This window comes from Neolamprologus brichardi, chromosome 1, assembly GCF_056152115.1.
Source record: "Neolamprologus brichardi isolate AB-2024 chromosome 1, ASM5615211v1, whole genome shotgun sequence".
Taxonomy (NCBI): Eukaryota; Metazoa; Chordata; class Actinopteri; order Cichliformes; family Cichlidae; genus Neolamprologus; species Neolamprologus brichardi.
In genome coordinates, this window is record NC_142104.1 from 11,246,129 (window position 1) to 11,272,126 (window position 25,998).

The following is a 25,998-nucleotide window of genomic DNA, read 5'->3' on the forward strand; positions in this document are numbered from 1 at the left end:
AGATATTTTCCTTATAATCTGTGTGAAGTCACTGTTCAGTATCAGGTTTACTATTGCACAGCCACAGTTGTCAAAAAGTTTGGGAGCAGAAATTTAAATAAAAACTGAATGCAATGATTTGAAAATCTTATAAACCCATATTTTATTGACGATAGAATATAGAAACAAATCAAATGTTGACAATAAGAAAATGTGCAATTTTAAGAAAAAAAATAAGGCCATTTTAAATTTGATAGCAGCAAAACATCTCAGAAAACTTGGGACATTGGCATGCTTACCACTGTGTAGCATCCGTCGTTGTTTTAACAACAGTCTGTAATTGTCTAGGAACTAAAGAGAACAGTTGTTGGACTTTTCAAGGAGGAATGTTGTCCCATTCTGATGTAGGATTCTAACTGCTCAACAGTCTACTTTGTATTTTTTTTTAAATTTTCTTTTTGTTGCTCCAAATTGATTAAATTGGTAAAAGGTCTGGAGTGCAGGGAGGTTAATTCAGCACCTGGACTCTTCTAATGCAAAAGCCATGGGTTGTGTGATTTAGCATTATTTCACTGAAATATGGGAAACCTTCCATGAAAAAGATGCCACCTGGATGGGAGCATATATTGCTCTAATAGCTGTATACATCTTTCAACACTAATGGTGCTTTTTCTCGTATGAAAGCTGCCAATTTTATAGACACTAATGCACCCCAGTACCATGAGAGATTCTGTCTGAGTGAGAGGGTCCTTCACCACTTTATCCATGTTTTCCAAAAATAATTTCTGAGTTTAACTCATCTGACCAAAGAGCAGTTTTCCACTTTGCTTCAGTTCAATTTAATTGAGCTTTCCCACAGAGAGGATGGCAGTGTTTCTGGATGATGCTGGCGTATGGGTTCTTTTCATCATAGAGCTTTCACCTGCATTTGTGGATGCAGGTGAACTGTGTTCACAAACAGGGATATCTGGTGTTTCAAGTGTTCCCGAACTTATGCAATGATTCCCATGACAGAATCATGCCTGTTTTGTTGTTTTTTGGCCTTTATGTGCAGAGATTTCTCTGGATTTTGATTTTTTTAGATGATGACTAAAATGCTTTTCTTATATCAAATTCAAAATAAGATTTTTTTTCATGCAAAAAGTTCTTGTTGAACCTTTCACGTTTTCTTTTTGTATTGTAAATAGATATGGGTTTATGACATTTAAAAATCCTTCTGTTTTTATTTTCATTTTAACAGCATCCCAACTTCTTTTGGAATTTGGATTTTAAAAGCCCTGCAGAGACTGGCTTTAACTAAAGTTCAGTCACTGTAGAAATGCCTTATGAGGAGTAATACCTACTGTCTATGCTCCAAAATAAATTAGCAAACTGGCAGGAAAAGCAAGATTTCTTAAACTATATTTTTTCAGACTTTGATTTCTTCATCCCAGAAAAAACAAACAGTTGGCAATTGCGAATAAAGATTCTGAATCATACAAATTTGTTAGTAACATCAAACCAACATGCACATTTTTTTAGTCTGTTTCTGTCATTTAAGGCAAGTAGCCCTCCATTAATAATTCCTGCTAAGTTTCATCTAGGGGCTTAAGTGTTCAGGCAAAAGTAACCACTGCATCAGCAGAAGACTTCAAAGCCACTAGATAATCCTAAAGCAGTGGTCTCGTCATGTGTTTCCTTTTTAGCTGTTTCAATGTAAATACTGTACATACCACCCCTTTTTATTATGTGGTGACAAGCCTGGAAACGAGCTAATATACAATGCCGCATCATATCTTTGCTCTGCTTTTCCGTGTTTTAGTAAAGGCAGCGGCCATGTGCACTCTGCTGTGATCAAAGACAAGAAAACAAAGACTATAGTTCTACTTTATACATTTGTGTGATGACGTGGTGAAATCCATTTCTATGAGATATTCTCTCGACCCTCCTCACTCCATGCACAATTAATTTGATACAAGCTAGAAGCGTAAATCCTAGATGATTATGCTGTGTTCAGGACAACAGCAATGAATATTTTCATCTTCCCAGGACTCAAGAACAGCAGGAGATGAGGAAATTAGTTTTGTTGTATTATGTAGATGCCTGCTCATTTTGCAGCATCGGCAGGATTCAGCAGTTGAGACGGCGGTATTAGGGATGGGGTGGGAGGTTAGGCAGTTAAGGTTGTTAACAGTAAAGCACACATCAAATTTCACAGTACACGCTTTCTGGAATGAGAGGTATTCCACGTGTGGTCTGTGGATGATTGTCAGATTGAGTCTCTTGGGCAGTATATTATTGGAATAAGAATATAATCGTTGCAGACCACCCACTCTTCTCTCCTTAGACCACAAGCACAATTAAAGGCACAGTCTTGCAAGCTGGGAAGTGGCCAGCTGTTCTGGGTTAATAGATGGGTTTGGCCAGACGTCTGCGAGGTGACCGCTAGCTGGCAGCCTGCTGCTGGATAAGGTTGCAAGATTGTAAGTGGACATGTACTTTGCTTCCCTCTGTGTGCAGTTGTCGCTGGAGATGATGAAGCACCCTGAATTTTCCCTCCTTCACTGTCTGCAGCTCTCTTGTCTCGCCCTTATTCTACCCTTCCTTACCCTTCTTTCTCTAGCCAAGGCCGAAGCAAGCATGCTGACACGTAGGCACTATCCTACTGTACCAGCTCCCTGACTTCAGACCCCAGATGGAGTGTCTCTGTTGACTCAGGGGAGTTCAAGGACTGAAAGAGCATGATAATAAGAAAAGCAGAGCATGAGAGAGACTGCAGAAGGCAGAAACCATGCCCTTTCATAACCCACGTCCCATCTTTGAAAAGAATAACACATAGTGTCAACAGTGCTTACTTGGCACTGTCCTACTGTACTTATACTTGCACTTGCCCTCAAACCTGGAGTTAAATCAGTGAAGGCACAGTCATGATCTACTTTAACCTGGAATCACATGAAAGGGCATGCTAAAATATGTACATTGCTCTAAATATTCACCCAGTGTGTCCTGGTTACAGCTATTTCTTATTTCAGCACTGCTCTGCTTAGCTTAGTGGTTTCATTTGGCATCTGCTCTCATTACCAGAGCAAAAAAAAAAAGGAAGGAAGAGAGAACAAGATGGGGGGTTGGTATGTTCGGTCAGGCACTAATGTTGCTCTAGCTTTTCCTGTAGTTGTTGGAGTAGTCTTGTTATTGGTGTTGAACTGAGGCCTTGGTCAGAAATGAACAGTCCTATGGGCTTCAGGCTGCACGAATAACTAGCGAGGGTTCCCATCCAAGCACTTAGAGTAGAATGAATTATCCATGTGTTACTTTTATGTTATTAAAAATCAAAGATTAAAACATGCTATGTTTGATTGACAAGTCTTTTAATATGCACAAAGGGTTACCATTAATCACAACACAACAGTTTTATTATGTAAAAAGTTTGTCTCCATCAGCAGTGTCTGTAAATGTTAGATTACAAAAAAATCTGCATTCAGAAATACGATTGATCGGGAAAAGCAAAATGCTGATTTTTTTTTTCCATCTGCAACTCTTCAATGATGTATGTGACTATACTGTATCCGCTCAATTATTTACATAGTCAAACAAATGGCTGGGCTTCAGAAGTGTTCGCTGCATCTAATGCAAAATGAAAGGAAATCAGAATATGCTAGTGGAGCAATAAATAATAGGTAATGTTTGCAGAGTGTCTGATAGATCCCATCAAAATGCGTATGAAATATTCATTTAATGGGCTACACTTTATTTGGATAGTCCAGTGGTGAAAATCGGCATCCCATTAAGTGACTTTAATGTGTCGCTAAAATGCCTAAGGTGTTTCAAAAGCTGCTCATAATTGTGTGAGAAGGAGTCAATATATCTCAGGGCTACAGTTAAACTTATGGTTCGGGTTACTTTAGTTGTACGATGTTCTGAAAGCCTGAAAGCTTTAATGCAGTAAAAAAAGAGGGAGGAATACAGGAGCGGAGTCTCTTGCAGCTCTCTTTGGCTTTGCACTGGCCTTATTAGTATTCTGTCTGCAGCAGAGGACAATGGTCTAAATTTAACCAGAAAAATATAAGGAACTGGCCTCACCATCTTTAAGAGAACAGAGCTGACCAGACCTGCATTGTTCCCACACCTGCTGGAGGACCAGTGTTTGTGTTCTTTGCCTGTGGTCATAATTCCGGTACTTGAGCAACAGTCCTGTATCTGGACTAGATTGGGTGCTTCTAATGACATGCCTCAGTGCTGTTGGCAGGGTGCTTCAGGCCCACACTTACACCAGCATATCCTACTGTTGTATTGCTGGGATTTTGCTCAGAGATGGCTCATTAATAAATACGTACTCTCTCAAGCTGCATGTCATTATTGAGATACACTGATTAGTAAGTAAACTTGAAAATGTATCTCAAGACCTCCAGTATGCAGACGATTGTGATTGGTAAACGTGTGTTTACAACTGCAACCATTAATAAGTCAGCACTTAGTGATAGGTATTGTATATAAGCAATTTTAAATTGGTTCCAGTACCAGACTTGTCTGCACTAAATTGCTGATAAACACCTAGACAACAGTAATGGGTATCTGTTAGGGTTAGAATGTTACATATTCAAGAAGACTTTTTTTTTTTCCAGCGGAAAGGTTCTAATTGATGACATTTTCTGCAGGTATCATTTTGGTGTTAAGCAGAATCCTTTCCTCTCTCTGACACATCACAGGCATCGAAGAGATGATGATTCATGGGGACAATTCAGAAAAAGTCAACAATAATATTCTTCACGTCTTAACAACTACTCCTTTTACAAAAATCTTTGAGAGTAAAAGGCCAGTAATAATCTTTTTTTCACAACACCTGCCCAATAGCGCTTAAATAGTTGCCTGGTCCAAAATGCTGCTCTGTTTTACACAAACGCAATGGCTTGTTAGGCTTATTGAATCAAGAACAGGCTGACATGAAAACCCCCACCCCAAATAGTTTAAGCTTAGTGTGAGATGTCTAGACTAGTACCAATAAGATTGTCAGTGAGGACTATCTATTGATAAAATCCTAACAGTACGCAAATAGGACAAATGGAATAAATGCAAGAAAAAAGAAATCAGAGTATTCTATGTAATGTCAGAGCAGCCATAGCTTTTAGTCACTCATCTTTCTATTGTCACCCTGAACATGTCACTACTGCCAGATAGCAAAGGCATATCCTTATGCAATCACTGCAGTCCACCCAACTCATTAGCCTCCAGATATCCAGCACTGATCTCAGAAACTTACCATTCTGCTCCGAGTAATGAAAGTGGCGATAAATGGAGAGCTATGTGGGGAGTGGGAGAAAGTGAAAAAAGAAAGAGCTTCCATCTATCAATTAGATGACAGGGGCCAGAGTGTATGTGGTGAATTAAGAGAATTCGATGGCCTATTTTTCCTCTCACAATGGAAATCATCAACACTAAATACAGCAATAGCAGATGAAGGCAGGAAATCCAATAAAGTATAAAATAGATGGAAAATACAGCCACTGGCTGCCGCAAAAGTTTATAGCAGGTTTGTCATGAGAAAAATTCTCTTCTGCTTTAAAACGAAATGTCACTATAAGAAGTTGCTTAGATGCGGTGTGGTGCACCTTTCATCAAATTAATGATGTCGCTAAATTGAACTGCTATGTCAGATTATTTCTTTCTTTATTGCCCTCAATATTGTGAGCACACACCACCATCCGCAAAGGCCAACATTTTCTCCAGCAGTTCTGAGCAATGAAACCCTTCTGACAGTTATTTTGACAATGTGGTGTGAAAGGAGGGTAAGAAGTGGGTGGGTAGGCTGTGTGACAATGTTGTTAGCAGTGCCAGAGCTCCTTTTTCCGTCCTTCCTTGAAGCTTGTTTTCGCTTTTAGTGGTTTGATGCCCCTCAATGAGATGATACCCGAGGCAGCTTCCATTTGTTTGTTTTTGTCTTTCCTCTTTTTCTTTTTTAAGATCATCAAACTGAAATTATCTGCTGCTTTTCCCTTTGTCTATCAAACATGAGTTACATGCATATTGAGAGTGCAAAATAAAATCCAGTACATTGATCTTTTTGGATCAGAGGTTAGTAAAAAAATCAAATAATTTGCAACCTCTGTATATCTTATTTAAATAAACTGTTCACAATGCCTGCATATATTATTTATTTAATTGTAATTTTGTTCAGGGATGTGGTAGAACACATTTTGAAGCCCCACATACAGATGATGTGTTTTGATAGGCTATGTAGCTTAGTTTAGCTGTGAAACAAAGTTTATTCCTCAAGGATATCCACTCGTGTCCGAGAGTTAGAGATCAATAGTGTATCCTCCGCCTCTACTAGGCTCACTGATTTTTAAAAAAAGAAAAAGATGTATATTTGTGAAGTGAAAGTAGCATTTATTGATCTTTATCCCCTTTTTTTGTGTCCAAGTGCATAAAATCTGATGCAATCAATTTTAAGTAATTACTCAGATTGCAATTTTTGCAGCAAACAGCATGACAGGATAGATGATATGTATGAAAGAAATGTACGATGAATAGTATTAAACCAAAAAACATGTATTAAAAACTATTAACCCGTGTCAGTAATAGTAACCACCTCTACATTATCTATCATCCATCCACCATGATTATCTTATCTATTAAAACAGCTTCAGAAATGAGAAAAGCCATAGTTTATGGCTGGTTTGGTACTCCTTTCCACTTTGTGAGCACAAACTCATACATATGTATAGGCTTAGGCAGGCAGGCAGGAGTGGGCTGAGAACAGCATGAGGCTGTGTTTTGCACTGTGTATATCTAATTGCCTGACCACCAACAGTTATAGCCAGATTCAAATCCAACACTAAATGTTTCCTGAGCTGTTCCCTGCTTCCCAATCCCAAAGCCAATCTCCCTGGAGCCCCACGGTGGCGGGGCAAAGGCCCATCTACCTGTGGCGCATAGAGGCCGCAGTCAACCTTTAGCAATCTGTCAATCAGGCAGTGACTGTCAGAATGAATTTCAGCCCATCAAGCCCCTGCTACTTCTCCTGCAGAAGTTGGCTTCAGAATCCTTGCCCAACTGCCAATGCTATGTCCCTGCAATTAGGCTGAGGAGAGGTAATGGTGTCGCCCTCCTCCAGGTGTCTGGATGGGCTGCATCTGGTCAAAGGAGGATAGGGATGTTGACAGAGTGCACATTTCTCAGAGGTGTACTTGTACAGGAGTGCCACAAAGCCTTCATGTGGTTACGTCAAAGTAGCAATTTAAAAAAACAAATCTTTTTGCTCCAGGCATCAATTAGTGGAGTTAAAGAGCTTCGTGTGAGATTTACATTCACAGCTATGTTATGTTCAAAGGTCATCCTGTCTCCAGCTTGTTTCAAAGCAGAGCATTAAGAAAAAGATTTAAAATTACAATCTTTAACATGTCTCTTACTCTTTTATTTACATATGAGGCCTGATGGTTAGATGCCTTTCCCCGAACTTCACTGACAATAAAGTAAAAAACACTTTGTAACAAGTTATTAAAGAGTTAAGAATTAGCACCAAGTTATCTTTCTTTAATACTTTTTAGAGCATCACAGTGACAGCTCAGCAAAGTTGGGGCTTTATCTTAAACAGAATGAGAGGGCACATACATCAGAACAAATTTGTATGTTAAGTGCTGTATGTACTATATGCACTACTATTTTATAAATATCACATATTAAAAGGAAAAAAGGATCTCCAGTAAAAGTCATTGTGACTTTAAATGCTTTTTTTAGTGTTTAGTGTTTGCATTGTCCTTCGTAATTTAAACGTACAGAAAACACAGATCCCTTTAAAGTGTGTGTGCGCTATCATAAATTTAGCCACTGGCAGCCCATTTAATATTTCCTCCATTTAGGTCATAGCAGATGTCATTGACTAAATGTAGACCACTGCTATTTATGGTTGTTACAAATGACTGTGCAAAGCATTAGTGACGCAAGACAGATGGATCCGATGCTTCTTGGGGGCAAAGGACTTGTGAATTCCAGTATCAGTTAAAATATAAGTAACGTCTAAAAACAAACAAACAAGCAAGTGCACAGATGGGTAAAGAGAATTTTTTCTTTCTCCTTTCCCTTTCCCTGGCAAATATGCTTTGATTAAGAGCCTCTCTAGTTGTCAGAAGCTGGAATGACGTGTTAAATGGATAGCTGTTTATTTTTATTCTTATTATTTTTTTGAGCATCTGCAACTGACTTGCAATCATAGAATTATGGGATGAACTGCTGACCCTCTGGCTCATGCACCCCAAAGAGACACCCCCACCCTTTTTCGGAGCTGCGGCTCTGAAAAAGAACTGTTGTCTGCAGGCCAAGAGATAAGCCTTCGCTGTGTCTGTCTCTCTTTTCTTTTTCCCCCCGTCTGTCTGTGGCTCCACCTCTCTCCTCTTCGATTTCACACTGCCGCCTTCTCTACTTCATCTCTTGATTTTTAGTCTGTAAATATTTTCTCTCCACAGACAGACCCCTATACAGTCTGTTTTGGACGTCGGATGCTGTGCTGTTCTGTGTCCTCGTCTTCTTTGTTTTGTGCTGACAGATGCCTCCCCAATCAAAACCACCAACGGGTGACCTGTGTCTTCACCCTCACCTGACTCTGAAAGTCCTGACTTTGGGCAAACCACTCCATCAAGCTGCCCTCTTTGCAAAAACGAACAGCTGATTCTAGAAGTTATAATTTCAGCTATGACCTTAGCAGCCGCTCCTGAGGTCATCAGTGCAGCTCAACTCTGCTTCATCATTCCTCACCACCTCCTTACAATCCATATCAATGGCTCTAAAGCCAAACAAGGACGGCCTCTAAACATTAGGACAATTAGTCACGTAGTTTGCCTTTTGGGAATTCACAGATGCACACAGAATTGGTAATAAACCTCAAGCTGCAGAATGAGCTTTACGATTTATGTGGTAGTACAAAAAAATGTATGACAGTCATCCCAGTCATGATTGACCCTTAGTCCTTGATCACATGGATTGTAAGGATTTTTTTTTACACTGGTCCTGACATTGATAATCATACTGTTTTAATGACTAAACTATAAATCTACCATTTTTATTTTCAAGAAAGACAGCAGAATGGATTAAATATAGGATATAACATTTCTTCATTGTCATATGTCACCATAGCAGCAAGTGTGGTTTAGTAACTTAACACTTAACAAAACCTGTCCATATCTTCTTCCAGCCAAAAGGTCATTCTTAGTATCTCTACCAACCATCTGATTTCCATCTGTATTTGTATGTCTCACTAGAAGCCTCAAAACTGTGACTCATAGTTGAACTGAGGGCAGCAGAGAGGGTCTACTTGTCAGGCTCTTCTTTTTTTTTTTCCATTCCTTACCACACACAGCATGCAAATATAGATTTTACTGTGTCAAAGTGAATGTATTGTATGTGTTATGTATGGCTTTACACCTGAGTAGGTGTTTATGAATATGAATTTATCGTGCATAATGAATTCTCTAATGAAATGACCACAGTTAACCATGGACTACCGTAGCAGGGTGGAGGGTTTGATTATATTGTGCGATGTATTTTCAGTCTAAGCTGAAAGAATAAATGAAAGTACTAATTACACGAGGTTAGTACAATCCTGCTAATCAGTCAGTCAGTCAAGCTTTAATGACAGGTTTTATTAATGTGATGAACATCACATCAATAAAATCTTAAAGTGGCATTTCTGTTTATTTTTTTTTATCTTAAAATCAGTACACTTAGTCATCCAGAAGACCTTAAAATGCAGCTGTTGTTATTAAGGGTTCACTGATTTTCTATTGGAGCATGCATAAGTGCATGGGTTACATCAGCCCATGCACTTAGCAACAATTTTTTTCAGTTTAATATATAATTATATATTATAATATATATATAATATCTGGGAAAAATATTTTTAAATTACCTGAGTACCCAAGAGCACAAGATGATCTTATTGAATTCATTTTGTCATGTAAAACATTTAGTAACATTTAGCTTGGGGACATTCTATGTACTACTAATCAGCATCTTCTCATAAACATTAGTATTTATTCCTTTCTTTTTAAGTTATTTAAATTAAGATACCTCATTGAGTGATTATATGCCTAATATTCTCCAAATCCTTATTTCCGAGATGTTAAAATGCATTAATGGTTTAAGTAATAATTTAGATAGCTGGATGGTCATGCAGTTGATAATTACAAATCTAGCTAACGAAGCTGAGATTTAGCATTTTAACCCCTAAATGGCTCTTTTTGTATATAATAGAGTCATTTAGTCAGAAAGGGCTTCCCAGAGATTTGAAAAAAAATTGTGATCACTGGAGACACAAGTGGCCATAAACAGTTTCTTTATGTGACACTACAACACAGCTGTCACTTATTTCACACTGAAATGAAGCGCCGGATCATTTGAATCCTGCTCAGGGCAAGAGACAGAAGATATTTTCTATAAAAATGCATTAATGAGCATTACTGTATCAAAAAAGAGTCCATGAAATAAAAGAATAAAAATGCTTACAACAAATGATTACTGTGCCCAACTTTCTCAAAAAGGGGTTTTGTTGTCCTTTAGTGTATACGGTTTTATTTATAGTCAAACATTTGACATAATGCAGACATTGGGTCTGTGGATAATTACAAATGTGAGTTTGCTTGATGCCATGTAAAAAGGCTGAGGTTCAGTATTTGTACGATTTTATTAAAATTAAGTTCTGGATATAAACCAAGGAAAAATTATATTTCTTTTATTCTTCCTGTTACTTTAACCTCTTTCTAGGAATTAATATATATGGGGTTTTTTTCACATGAAAAATGTATGAAAATATATCATTGGCATAGCACAATTATGAAAATAGAGCAGACACGTAATTGTTATTTTTAATCTATTTTTGCATAATCATAATGAGTATTTTTTCCAGTGTTTATCTCTCTAATCAGAACCTTGTAACTTATGGTCCTCACAGCCCACACAAACCTGCAGTCCCCTCGCCAGACAATATCCTTACAAATAACAGCAGACTAAAGACTCATTATATTTTTACCCTCTTACACCTTGCTGCATTGCATAAAAGTCCGTATTCTTCGTCATCTTATCACCACATACCGCCAACTACACAGGTGACTGCGCAAATGACAAAAAAAATTAATCACCCAAACAGTTTGTTGACAAGTTATGTCCCCTTCTGCTCTTAGCTGTGTGTCTGAATAATTAGCCTGTCCTCTCTGCTGTGCGTGTTTCATTTTTGCCTGCCCTGCATTAGATAGTGTGTTGTCATGCTATTGACAATGACAGTGGTGGCAGCCATCCATGCCGTGCTTCTGTCAGTGTGAGCTGCCAGTGCAAAGCAATGAGAGAAACGGAGTCAGAGGAAGGCTCCAAAAACATAGAGCTGCTTTTGAAGGCATTGAATTTAAAGAGATTTGAATGTGCTGTTCTTTAGAATGACTGTAGTATGTGTTAACATTACCAACATTACGAGAAAGCAGAGATGTAATGACCTGCCATTACATCTTGCTTTTCAGAGAACAAAGTGTTTCTTCTATCACAGAAGAGCTGAATTTATTCTGGAAGTCTAACTCATTCTCATGGCCAACTTATTCACCTGCAGCCTCAGCACCTGCTCCACCAACACTTACTGGCACAAGCCTCAATCTATGTTGGATAGATGGCTTCCCTTTGGATACCATCCGCAACAAAACCTAATACCAGCTACCCAGTATGCAAGCCAACAACTAGCCACCTCGCCAAAACCGTTAAAGATGTAGTACACAAAGAAGTACAAAGAGAAAAAAAAAAAAAAGGCATTCATGTAGGAATGTAGAGGCATACACACAGACTCTCTTAAGTACTTGTTAATTCATTCGGCTCTCAGCATGCAAAAAGGCTCCCTGAGTGGACAGGTGCTACGCCTTGATGAAGATCTGTGTGTCATTCTGTTTTGCTTGGCTTGTTTTCTATATGAATGCTTAGATTTTGTGATTCATAGATTTAGTAAAGATGTCTATGAGGCAACTTTGCAGGATTCACTGTTTTTGTGATGATTAATATGGTTGGCTCTGTAGTACTTTGAGCACTGTGTAGCTGGAAGGTAATGATATCATCCCAAAAAATGCACATCACTTAAGGTCAGTAGACATCTGCATTCTTTCTCATTGTGAAATACAAAACTTGACTTGCATACTAAATGAAAACAAAAAATTGAGATTTATTTGATAAGAAGGTTCTGCATAGGTCCACAATGAAGATTAGCATAGCATCAGACATTGTAGGCCACCTGCTTAAATATTCAGACAGATCAACTCTTTACAACGTGAAGTAATTAATGACATTTAAATGTTAAATGGATCCTGGGCTAGTTGGCATTAATTAGGGGATTCAAAATAATCCCAGTAAGAGAATTTAATGTTATGGTATTTGTAGAGTTCTGATGCACACATTGCAAGGTGTGTTACCTTTGTATTTCCTATTATTCCCAGAGCCTGTGATCTTGCAATCACAGAACTGAATGCAAATTCAGCTAATCCTATTTGCCACCACACACAGTTGTGTCAGTTTTATGCTGCATTTCCAAAACAGTAGAAACAATATAAAAAAAAATTAAAACTAGTCTTAAATTAAATTTCAACCTTAGCAGACAAACTTAACTGGCCACTAAAATCCTGATCTAAAGAAAAACCTACTCTCAGACTGTGAAAACCCCCTAACAAGCTCTTCTACTTCAAATTTAAACAAAGCATTTCCAAAATGAGACAAACATCGACTTAAACCAACCATTTTAGGTAGGAACTTCATGAAAGAGCCAAACAGGATGGCACTAGGCATAAAGTTATCCCTCAAGAACATTTGCATTTCTAGTTAGCCGTTGGGGGAAATAAAGTAGCTGAGGTGTTTAAACATTAAAAAGGATAAGGGTGTTTCTCTGAGAACATTTTTCAAGATGTAATTTAATTTCCCTGTTGAGCAGACACTGAATTAAGAATTTAAACTAGTTTTTTAATAGTATTTGTAATCTGACTTTATATAGTACACCACATCTGCTGTGATTTGTACCAGTAAAAGAAACAGATCTTTGTGTATGTTCAAAAGAACATAAGGCCTGTATTGCACAGTAACGTAGCCTTTTTAAATTGTATAGTTTAGTGAGGAATTGTTTCTATTCTAAATACTCAGTTGCTAGAAATGGGTCTGATAGTTTTGTTGAGGAAAAGCACATGGTGTCTTCAGTGACTTTTTACTCCCATAGTGTTCTCATGTTGCCTTGGCAAAATGCTTTTCAAGAGCCAAATTGAGCCTTCGATAGGAGACATGCCTCTTTTATACACTCTGTTATCATAGTACTGAAGCAGTAATTTTTCTGCCGTCATTTATTCCCAGAAAATTCTCTACAGGTTCTGTACCTATTCATCACATATCCAAAGTTATTTTGTGTAATAGTAATGAAATTAAAAATATGCAATCTAAAAAACAAAAAGATAGTGGAAAAAAATACACTTGAGTACATATTGTCAGAAACTTATGTTTGAATGGTAATAAAACGGCCAGATTCAAAATTAATGTATAACTCAATAACTTTCTTACAGAATAATTGACCATTTGTGTTTTGTGATACTAAAAACTGTACAAGTTATCACATAAAGGTGTTTATGGAATAATGGATAATAAAACCTGGCTTTACATTACCATAGAACTTTCATCCTTCTTAAACTCACAAAGTGTAAATTCATCAACTATATAAAAGAGCGAAAGAAGTAAAGACAACACTGACTTGTCCCTGAATGTGATAAATGTTCCTTTATATAATTATTTTTTGTGCAAGACCTTATTTGTTTAATTGTGACAAATTACTCCCAAATTGTAGAATCCTTTTTATTATGATTCATTCTGAGTGATACAATTAAGTGGGCTGTTGCTCGAGCACTTTACAATTAAAAACTTTGCTCAGTAAACTTTCCACTGTACAAAATGCTACTTTTGGACTAATTAGTAAGTCAAGTAGGGATCTTCTTCTTGACTTACCTTGTTGCCACAGCAGCCATGTAACCCTAGCATCCTCCTCTATCATACCAACCCTCTGCACGTACCTCTCTCTCTAAATCCATGACTCTTTTCTGTGGTCTTCCTCTTTTCCTTCTCCCTGGCGTCTCTCCCTCTTCTGTACATGACCAAACCACCTCAGTCTTGTCTCCAGAACTTGGTTTCCAAATTGCTCAACCTGAGCTGTCCCTCTGATATTTATACACATGATAAAATCAGGTTAGATAGCTTTACAAACTAATAGCTGATACTGATTAAAAATAAAACACCCAATTGCATTGTCACAGCTGCATCCTGGCTCTATATTGTAAACAACACATTTTTAATTATACTAAGACAGTGTGCAACATTACACATGCCAAGCCAGAATTAGAAGTGAGTCATACTGTTGTAACTTGTCACACAGTTTCTGGCAGGATTTTTCTAACATGCATAACAAAATACCAGATGCACAATAATTTTCCTATGGTGGAAATATCAGAAATGCTGAATATCAATAGCACTAAAACACCTGTTGTGTGTTATCTGAGAGAACCTGTTTGGTGTTATGTGTCAGGACGGATGTGTAAAGACTTGAGCCCTTAAAAGGCTTTAGAAATGGCCCAGTTGCTTAGTAGTGTGCCATCTAACTTGAGCTATTTCTGCTAGTGAAAACTGAACAATCTCATTCGAAACTGGGTTGATTTACGATGCATCACAGACTATGGCTAAAAATAAAAGGAATGACAAAAAAAGCCTCCTGATGATCCCTCAGTATAACACAGTTCCAAAGATTGTAGCTGGATTAAGCTGCACCGCTGGTGAGTGGGTTGGTCCATGCTGCCCTGAGCGTTTTTACAGGCAATAGAAATAGAGAAAAATATAGTGCCTCTTCAAAATCTGATCATAATAGTAATCGGTTTATTTTGCATTATGTGTATCTCAACAGTTATAAAATCACATATCCACACCTTAGTAAAATGCAATCTGATGGCCTAATGGAGAGAAAGCTGTCCCTCTGCATACAGTATGCTTTGACACAATGAAATGATGTAGCTATTCTTGGAGGCTGCTTGTGCACTTCGATGGATGCCATTTTTCACACCATTAACTACAGTCTACTGGTTTTATTCACAGCACAGAGATAGGCCAAAACAATCCTAAACACGCCCACGAACGAGCACAATTGCAACAATTGATCTAAGCTGTTCCACCCAGTCTATCGCAATTCTGTGCAGCAGGAGAAACCATTATCTCCATCCGCCCTTCATCTCTCCCTTTCTCTCTCTTTTTTCCCCTCAGTATTTCTTTGCTTTGCCTGTAACACCCTTTTTTCATCCTGTTCGGCTCTATCCTTGCCTTGGGACAAGCAAAGGGGTTTGTTGCTGAATCACAAAGTACAAACATGCATGGTAAAAATTTTCACTGTAACTAGCCGACAGTAGGTGTGTTAGCTGATAAAACTCATTGAACACAACAAGCACAATTTTTGGAGTGTTTATCTCAGCAGAGGTCTAACCTAAAGCCCTCATTACAGTCTGTGCTGAGTGCAGGGTTCGTGGAGGGAGGCAGAGCTCAAAGGGCCAACTAATCCAGTGGGTCTCATAGGCACGGTGGGCTAGTCAATATGCTGGGCCTGCATCCGAAAGAATGCTGGAGCTCCACAGCAGAGCTAGGTAAAAGAGTCTCTGGGGAATGCTTTGCGTGGTGCAGTTTTTATTCTTTCCACAGCTCTCAAGGTTAGATGCCGTTTAAGTCTTAACACATTGTTTACCACTAGTCCTTTCTTTCTTTGATCCCGTTGCAGTTCTCAAAACCGCTTACTTTTAAATATTGTGATTGTGGAATTAAAATAAAAACAAAAGGTAATGTCCTTTTATTAAAGCAGTGATCTTTTTGTCACTTGCTAACAACTGTGGACATATCCGAATTCATTTAAAATCGGCCAATTGTTACGTGCGTGTGTTGTTGGTTTGTTTCTTAATGTGTGTATGCAAATTCACCTGTGCTGGGGCTCGGCTGTGATTGGTGGACCTAAGGAACGGCCTGATGTAACTGGTTCCTGCTGTGGACGTAACTATAAAGGGACGACTGAAGAGCTGCGGTGTGGGGGTTGTGGAAAACTTCCCATGCACTTGCCTCAGGTCCAGACGGAGCAGCCACAGCCATAGCTACTTAGTTAAAGTCGGGCATGTGTGTGAAGTGCGGAGCAAGTAGGGGTGAGCTGCCGATTATTTTGGGAAACCTTCTTTTCTCCTGTGTTCTTAGACCAGGGAGGTCAGACTGTGTCATTTCTTTGTTTTCTTTTCCTTGAACAGGTCAGAGGGGAACCGAAGCCTAGGTTGGGTTTTGTTTGTTGTGTTGGCCTTAGCTCACCCTGAAATCATACACTTCCACTACCGTGTACTGAGTGCCATTGCTGTGAATAAATTACTGTTAAAAGTCCGATGCTGTGGCTATGTCTGTTTGGGCGTAGGAAGTCGCGGGACACCCCGCTCTTGTTACGGTCATTTCGAGCCGGGTCGTAACACAATCAGCAGATGATCTGGTTTTTCACTGAATCCCAAAGAGCAATTTCTTCAGTCCTGAGAGTAATTGAACCCTTGCTTCCTTCCAGGAACTCATGGGAATTCAGCTTAAGGCAGCAACACAGATGTGGAGATGGCAGGGTGTTCTGAATTCAGCCCGAAAAAAAGATACCTGCTTTTTCTTGTTTTCCTGAGCAAGGAGAATTCTGCTGGAGGCACGTCACCAAGTTTAATTTAGGAATTTAATTTGCACACACAAAAGAGGTCAGTCAAGGAAGAACAAATTGACAGACACAGCAGGCGGGTACTTGTCATTTCTTCCAAATGGCTTTTAATAAGATGAAACACTTTGGCCCAGGTATGTCAGGTTGAAGGGCACTTTTCTCTCTGTGTGTTTTTAAGCTTTTACTGTTGGCAACTGAGTATCGTTGACCTGCAAGGAGCAGCTGGTCGGCATGTTCGCATGTCAGAGACTTGGCCCAACCCTGCCTCAATCTAAAGTAAATGGATTCTGTGGTGGAGAACCGGCTGGGCCTTCCTTAGTGGAGATCACTGGGCTGTGGTTAACTGGGCAGTAAAATCCACAATGCAGTAAGCCAAGTCAAAATGGTTGTTTTGTGGAAAATGATACATCAGAACACAGCTTTGTAACTTATTACATTGTAATTTCTTAGTGTAGGCGTCTGTTTGGACAAACAAAACGAATCCCATCCACATGCCAAGTTGATTAGTTATCATGAGTATTAATAGAAATTTGTTTTGTTTGGTTTTTGCTCTGTAGTAAGTCCAGCGTGATGGCATGGATGTCTTAGAAAAACATTTTAGTTATTATCTTGAATTTTCCCAAGATTTCATTTATCATTACGGCTATATTTTTATATTTGTTGTAAAGATGTTTCATTAGACACGTGTCAATTGGGGTCAGATCTAAAATTTGGAAATAAATGGAACTCATCTATTTTATCACATCACTCTGCAGTGGCCCATTTTCCACACAGGGATTTCCTAATACCATTGCTATGCCCTTAAATTTTGCAAATATTCTCTAGTAATAGGCTCAACAATGTTATGGTATGAGAGTGTGTTTACCACTGTCCTCTATATTGTTCTACTCACTGAGTTAAAGTGCTAGTGATTGCAAGAGCCACTCTTATGGTTAAATGTTGAAGTGTTCTTGCTAAGCAGTTTTCTGCTCCCTGCTCTGCTCAGCAGCAGCAGCAGCAGCAGCAGGGGAGGGAACAGAGTGAGGAGAGGATATGGCTTCTTCTTCTAAAAAAAAAAAAAAAAAAGAGAGAAAAAAAGGCCCTTTGATTTTGGTTTGAGTCTCCCTTGGGCTGCCTCTGGGTTTGGAACAGATTTCATTCAGCGCTGAGCATGGTAGCTTCAGCAGAGGGGCACTGTGCCCCCACCCCCACTTCGACATGTGTCATAACTGGTTTCAGACTTGATCAGGAGACACAACTGGCTTGTTGGCTTGGCAGATGGCTCTGAGGCTGAGGCCAGGTGCTTGGTTACCTCACTATCCACACCAGGCTTTAATAACATGGCATTTACGTATGCCTCGCACATGAAAACAATATAGTAGCCTTCCCGATCAGATAATTTACATGGCAGTTTTCTTTGACAGACTCCATTTTAGCACAGATGTCTTGATTTGACAGCCAGGCCAGAGGGATCATGCAAATGGTATTGGGTGATGAATAGAAATTAAATAGACCACCCATTTGTGCCGCATGCATCTGCCATTTAGAGGCGAACTTAGCTTGTTGAGCACAAGTTCTCTTGTTAAAAAACCAGCAAAAATTAAAAGTAAGAGATGCTGGTGCTAATCACAAGGAAAAACTGTGCTGACTGCTTTTTGTTGTTGTTTTTGTTTGTTTTTGGTCACTTGGAGCCTTTAATGACACACTGAAATCTCTATTATATCATTCTGAAACAGCTTAGTGACCAGTTCCATTAATGGAACTGTTACTCAATACATCATCACTGGGGGGAAAAAAAGCTGACATTTGGAGTACACAGATTTCACCTGACGCTTGCCTTTTGTTGCTGCGTCTATCCTCCTCCTTCAGGGTAGTTAGTTGCTCTTAAGCATTACATGAACATATGCATAAAGCTACCAAAAGCTACCATCACTCTTATTGCCTGTTCTTATAGTCCTTATCTTCAACGTTATGCTGCTCTGTTGTTTGTTAATTGCCCCTTGGGGATAAATAAAGTCTTCTGATTCTGATTCTGAAAAGGCTGACTGATCGAGGCCAGTTCTCTGGATGTCTACTTCTGATAATTGCCTTTTTTTTCTAGCTTATATTCTCTCCTCTCTTCCTGATTAGCTTCCTGTGTTTAAATATCTTGAGAGGAGCACAGGCATGAAGTATTGTCTGCTTTTGCTATCATATAGTATAAAACCCATGTTCACATAATAACAGTCCATCATTTGTATTTGCTTCAATATAATTTGCCAAAACCTTTTACATTAGTTGATGCCACTGGTGCTTTTTTATTAGTCCTTTATTTATTCAAAAATCTAATTTCCAAGAGTGACTCATGGCAGATGTCATGGCAACAAAAGTCAAAAAACATGTACCAACATAAGTGCATTTAAAACAAATACAATACACTTTTCCTGTGCCTCATTTTTTATTTCTGTAGCACTTCATTAAATTCTTTTAATTTTAATCTCCAATTTCCCAAATTTTCCAATAACCATCACGGGTGCACTCTAACATTTGCATTTCTATATTTGCCTTTTTTTTCTTTTTAAATTTTTATTTGAGCAAAAGTAAGAACTCAATAACTTTCAGAGGTTACTTTGCATTCTGTTTGCTGCCATTTTCGCAAAAAGTCCAAGGTTGACATGATATCCAAATGAATTATTTCCTCTAGTCTCGCCACTCCTGCCAGTATTATTACTACAAATGGAGTAGTTTATCAGTATATTACCTTCCAATGTCCTTCCTTTAGGTCCTTTTCATTTTACCTGTCATGGAGCCTTAATGGGATTCACAAGTAAGACAGGCTGCAGTTGACAGTAATAGGCTTTTGAAGGGAGCAATCTTGAAAAACTACCCGTGCTCCGTGTTACATTTTTCTTCAACATGTGAGGAAGATTTGCTGCCTGAGACATTGCTGCAGCATGGAAAGGAAAACCTTGATATTTTACACTCTTCCAATTTCACGATTCCTACCATAATCACATTTTTATGTACACTAGGATTATTCAGAATTTATACTGGATAAGTTCACGGTTATATTGGAAGGTGCTTATGGGTAGTTTTAGTAGTATTATCATAATCGGTTATATTTATGTGAGTATATAACCATATGGCATGGTTTGCTAAAATGTTTAACACAAGATCTGAGGAACTATATGTATTGTTCTGTGTGCAGCTGGTGCTTTTTCACTGGCTGCCATGTTATGTTATGAATTAAAGGTGATTGTAGTGTTAATGTTTGAGCCAAATGACTAGCGTGGAGAAGAATTCTGTAAATCGTGTGAAGATTTTGCAGAAGCATGCCATTATATAAAAATTTGCTTTAGATTGCTTTTTAATTTAGCAATCATTGAGTCTTTCCTGAAAGTCTCCTGAAATAGCTCCATCTTTGTGAAATTTGTTTCCAGAAATATTTTGTTTTCATAACAAATTAAAAAAAAACAAATCTGAATGGCATGCACTCACTATACTGTACATTTGCATAATACAGATTTACATTAAACTTGGTGAGTTCATTTAGGCTGTATGGGTGCTGAAACTGTAGCAACAATTGTGAACCTATATTTGCTGTCATTTAAGATGTAGAGCACATCCTCTGTTGAAAGAATGCTTATTGATGGGGATGGTGAGGTCTGAAAGTCAAAACCAGTAAGACCCAAAAGTGACCCCATGTTAAGTCTTTTTCTCTCTTTATGAGAAACGGTAGTCACTCGTGGGAAGGTGAAGAAAAAGCACTGAGTCATTTTTAAACTGTGCCTTATTTTCCTAGTGTATAACAGCACATTGACTGGGTTTAGTGTTTAAACAGCAATTTAAAGGATGTTTATTCGTGCCAATTATCTAGTGTTATATTGAGTTGAGAACCTAGATAGTGATGACGTCTCTTGATGGAAGGCTACAATTCTGCAGTGATACATATTAAAAAAAACAAAACAAACAAACTATATTGTTCTCAAAGAGAATTTTAGAATTAGAATTTTTCTTGGATTTTCATCTGTGCTTTTTAAATCTTATTTTATATAGAGTATGGAAAGTGTTCTCCTTTTTACTTTAATCAACTAAAAACGCAGAGGATACATTATTTAACTGTAGGTAGATAATGCTCTAAAATCCAGACAGTATAATTAGAAAACCTCCCAAAAGTAAGTGTTTTAATTCATGTGACATTTAACGTCATTGACTAAATGATCTAAATGAACACTGCAGGCAATATGGAGGAAAAGAAAATTAAATGTAGGTAGATTTTTTTTTTTTTTTTTGGCAACATGACTAATAATGTGTTAAAATTAGATGTTTTAATCGCTTCTTGGTTTCAGCTTTTGACCAGCTGGCACAGTGACATGGTACATATGTGATCTTGAGCTTTGAAAGCGGTACCGTGAAGTAAGTTTAGTAACACACTCGTAGGTTCCCAATATCTGGGCAGCTTTTTCCTTTAGAATGTCAGCTTTAACTCCTCAGAGCTCTATCTTCAGCTCCCCAAAGACCTTGTGGGTGATAATCAGTCATTACCGCTCCTCCACTGAGTTATTTATTTCACTACATTCACACTGCAATTCATCATTTATTTATATGACAGTTGTTGTCTATTATAGTGTTCCTTTCATGTGGCCAAGAATGAGAGATTTTATGGAACATTAGGCTTCCATGCATCTGATAGCACGACACTGATTCTATTTCTCCATTTCCCTTTGATACAGACTCCCACCCCAAAGGTCAGTTAATTGTAGAATATTTATACCAGTATCACAGTTGCTACTTCATTTAATATGATTCCTTAACCATTTTAATATGTGGGAATGTGCTCCAATAAAAAATGACATTTGAGCCACTTTGCAGAGCCTTCTCTAATGGGGTCTGGGATAAGAATGGTAATATGCACTGGAGCTGGCAGAGGCACAGCCTGTGTTTTTGTTTATAAATAGCTCCAGCCAGCATTATTCCACTTGCAGTTGTCCCATAACCATCAATCACTTCTGCTCATGGGCCGACTTCTCTTGTTCACCAGAGAGAAGGTGCACTGCAAGCGGTGCCCTTGCACCTCCAACTGTGCAAGTACATAAAGTAGAGCGTAGTGAGTAGGACAGAGCTGGGAGTCAGGGAGAATGTGGGGGGAAAGGTTCCTGTGGGGTGATGAACTAAGTTATGATAGCCACCCACACCCCTCCTCCTTCGGGTGATTATATGCACCAACATCCACCATTTTTGCCTTTTTAACACATTTAGACACACGTGTCGATCCCAGAAGCAGGTGGGAGGCTAATCATGTCATGAGCTTGGAGGATATGGAATGGGTCGGACAAAACTGTTTACTCAGGTTTCATTTGTCTCTGTCTATATCTGCCTTCATCTCTTTCTGCAGAAGAGCTTTGCAAGAAGAGCTCACATCTTTGAGGACACTGCAGGATCCTACAGAGATTTCCCACATAAACAGATGTACTACTGATTATCAAACATCACACAGATTTTTGTTTAAGTCTACGTGGTTGTACGTGCATATAACAACGCTCAAAGTGTCTCTTTGAAGATCCTTGTTCAGACCTTGTGGTGTATACACACACGCACACACACTAAAATGCACATATTACAGTGTTACCATGGCAGTTTGAAAAATACAGTGAGAATCCAGCTGATTCTTAACAAAATGGTTATGTAACTATTGCAGCGCTAAGTCATGTATCTTATCTAAGCCTGTGTCTGTATTTCCTTTCAGCCTGGCTTTGCTGCTTTTCAGCAGCTTTTCACATCTACTGTACCTCCCACAAGACGCCAGTGAACACATGAAGGACATTTGTAATTGCCCATAAGCAACTGTGTTCTTGTGGGCTTATTGTAAGAGCAGAAAAGCCTTGGTGTGGTTGTAATAAACAACATTCTTTTGTTACAAACACACAGAAAAGTTAGATCTCATCACTGTCAAATCTTAATCAATATCTCTATGCTAGAAAAAGAATTTTACACTTAATTTAATGCAGCTTACAAGAGAAGCACGCCCACCTGGCACCCATTGTTATCTCCCTGCCTGCGTGTCTTCCTTACTATAGTCCTCTCTAAACGAAAAAGCCTGATATTTGTAAACTTATTTTGATGCTCACCTCCCGGAGTTCCTTGGCCACATCCTTGAGCTCTTTGAGAATTCCTTCCAGCTGATCAATCACCATCTTCATGTGGCTGCGGATGCGTTCTCTCGGGCTGGGGGTCTCAGAGGTGTCCCGGGCCGGAGCTCTGCTGAGGGACATCCTTTACAGGGTGACGTGGAGCCAGTGGCCAACAGGCTGAGGGCGTGGGGGAGCCGAGTCGGGGTCCATGTCTTTGGCTACAAGGAGCCTCAGTGCTACTGATCCGAACAGGGGCCCCGGCCACGCAGGGAGACCTCAACATCTTAAAAGCACCTCGGCAGCCAAAACACCTTGCCTCGCCAGCACTCTCGGCACAGGGTCACACTCTGGCATCCATGCCTTCTTGAAGACACTTCCAAAAATGAAGAGAAAAGGAGCATGGGAAAAGTCAAATGCTGTAAATCCATCGAAAAAGAAGAGGGAAAATTCATGGGCTAAAGCTGGTATGAAACTCTTACATAATCACGTTGAGCCAACTCATCTCATGTGTCAGTGTATATATTTGAAATTGTTCTCAAGGAGATGCTATTTAAAATGCCTGTCTATACAGGGAAAAGACTTTTTCTTTCTTCCATTTGTCCTGTACACTCTTTTTTACATGTAAAACACAGTGGCATAATGGCAGGCTAACATACAAAAGTGAAAACAGGAAAAGGGTTCACGATAACCTTTTTGAAATAGAAAAAGAAAACTCCCAGCAGTGGCTCGATTCTCAAAATGATCGTGTTCTATTTTATTGGTAGCGGGCCAAGATTTGCCTTCTAAAAATAGTCCATTAGTGAGGGCTACTGTTTAAAAGACAGAAAGGACAGCTCCTGTTTAAAAAAGAGATTATTCCTCTGTCAAGTGTGGTGTAACCTCCTCTGAGAAAAAAAAGACTCTCAGTAGAAACTCACATCAAAATAAACTCTGCTTCTCATCCATTTTCTTTGCAGTTGATGACCTAATCATGTTGTCCTTCATTTCTTGTCCATGACAGGGAGAAATGTAAAAGTGGGTCTTTTCACACAGTGTCAAATTCTCCCCCAAAATGCAGGGCTCATTCCAGGTGGCGTGGGATCAAAATGAAGTGATTTCTAAGCCAGTGCAGTGTGACTTGCGATGCGAATTTGTGGAGGCATAACAAAAAACTCATTGTGCCAATGAGACACAGTAACAAGCTGACTTGAAGGCAAATGAGCACCTTCCTCTGGAATTTCGGTGATAGCTTGTCTTATGTAAAAATGTTTTTGAAGTCCTTTCTCAAAAGACTGACCCACAGCAGTCCACAGGGGTGTGCCCAAAAACCAAAGGAGCAGAAAGAGAAAAGGATTCTCTCGTCTCCTTCAGTTGTTGCTAAGGGAACCCGGTCTGCCTGCTTGTGCTGTGATTGGATAATTATTTTACTTCTTATCCGTGTAATGTATGTTTTCTCTGTGGACTCTTTTCAGAGAGGCAGAGAGCTCCGTGCCATCCAGCAGGACAAGATAAATCCCATGAAAGCTTCCCAAAGGAGCCCCAGAGAACAAGCAGGGGGGAGAGCTTCTCGCCAAATCCAGGGCGATGCCACTGCCACAGGGTATGCTGGCCAATCACACATGGCACCTGGTCATACAGGAAGGAAAGCAATCACTTATTCGTTCATGTCTCGTTTTCCTTTCTTTTTTAAAGCTTGCTCTAAATCATAGCAGCATGAAAAGCAGCATCAGTCGGGTGAATAAGACTCAGATATGGTCAGGGATTAACTGCGCTGATTATTTCTTGCTTCTGTTAAAATGCATCTCGTACTTCAGCAGCACTTGCCTCACCTCCACACGCTCACACACGCTCACACACATCCGCTGGGACGCACACCTACTCACCTTTTCTGTGCATCACTTTGCTGTTGCTATGCCCAGAGCTTACTGTCCAGGCACAGCCGAATCACTGAAGCTACACACAACCTGCTGGTTCTTTAGAAGTCCCTGTGTCGCACACACCAACATCTTCTCTCCTTCTTGCCGTTCTCACTCCCTCTTTTTCCTCTCTGTCTTACACACGCAGACACACTCCCTCTCTCCCTTACACACACACAGAGAGTTCTCCCCCCTCCTCCCGTACTTACTGTCTTGACAGAGGGAGAAGCTTCTATTAGCAGGGTTATTTCACTCTGAGGCTGTGGCTCATCAGAGGAGGAGTAGAAGTGGAGGATGAAGCTGTGGAGGAGGCAGGAGGCATGAGATGGGAACGATGAATGGCCCTGATAGCACTCTGAGAAGGGAGAGCGGACGCCGAAGATGACTAAGAGCCAGAGTGGCAAGAAGAGCCTCTGCTTCGGATTGTGATGCTGCTGCGGCCGCTACCATCACTCAGATAGCTATGCTGCCGTAACACACCACCCGTCATCCCCTTCAGCATTCGCCTGCATCGGGAGGCAGCAGACAGATCAACTGAGCTGCTACTGTGAAAAAGGAGCTGTGTGATTCTTATGACAGCCTCTCCCTCTTTGTCTATCGGCCTGGTTTGTCTCTCTCTGCCTCTCTCTCACACTTCCCTCTCTTTCTGTCACTCTTTCTCCATCCCTGTCCCTCTGCCCCTACGCCCTCACTGTGTCCTCGCTCACTGCCGGATGAAGGGAAGCTGATGCCAGAGTTTATCGTTGGGCTCAGGCTCCTGCCAGCACCACTCGGCTCTTCTGCTCGGCTCTGTGGAGGAGGGGCTTGGTGCTTTAAAGGCACAGTGTATCTGCCTCCCTCCTGTCCTGTCTTCTCCTCTCTACTGGTGTCGACACTCCCTCACTATCTCCTCTCACACTGCCTATCTAGCCTTTGTCACAGTTCTGTCGAGGGTGTTATCTCTCTTAAATCAAGATGAAGTCTTCCTCTGCTGCCAGACAAGCAGTCTCCAGGGACAGGGTGTCCAAAGAACCCTGGCTGTTGCATCATTAATATACAAAGCAGGTTGGTGTTTGATGACCTCATCTCGCTGAGAGACAAAAATAGGAAGGGAGGACCAAGCTGACTTTTTTTCCTCCCTCCCTTGTCCTCTTTATCAAAATTTATATTTCTACACAATGCATAGCCACACATAACACAACCAGAATCAACCTAAAATGAAACTAACATTTTAAAAGCCAATTGAAAATGTCAGCTTCCTGAAAATGCAATTTTTGGCAGATGGCTGTGGCGAACAGACAGAGGCTCTGTGCAGATGCTGATGTATAGCTCTGTG

General features: G+C 39.7%; 1 protein-coding gene across 2 annotated transcripts in view; it reads right to left on the reverse strand.

Moving 5' to 3' along the window:
- Positions 1-25,477, reverse strand: part of insyn1 (inhibitory synaptic factor 1) — a 44,643-nt gene extending 19,166 nt beyond the window's left edge. The window contains exons 1-2 of one of the 2 annotated variants that reach the window (XM_006779818.3): positions 24,893-25,477; positions 22,786-24,393 (exon numbers count right to left, since the gene is read on the reverse strand). In XM_006779818.3, coding sequence (XP_006779881.1) covers positions 22,786-22,929 — 144 coding nt within the window. In that variant the 5' untranslated portion in view covers positions 22,930-24,393; positions 24,893-25,477. The other variant, XM_006779819.2, reaches the window with a different exon arrangement.
- Positions 25,478-25,998: the final 521 nt, after the last annotated feature.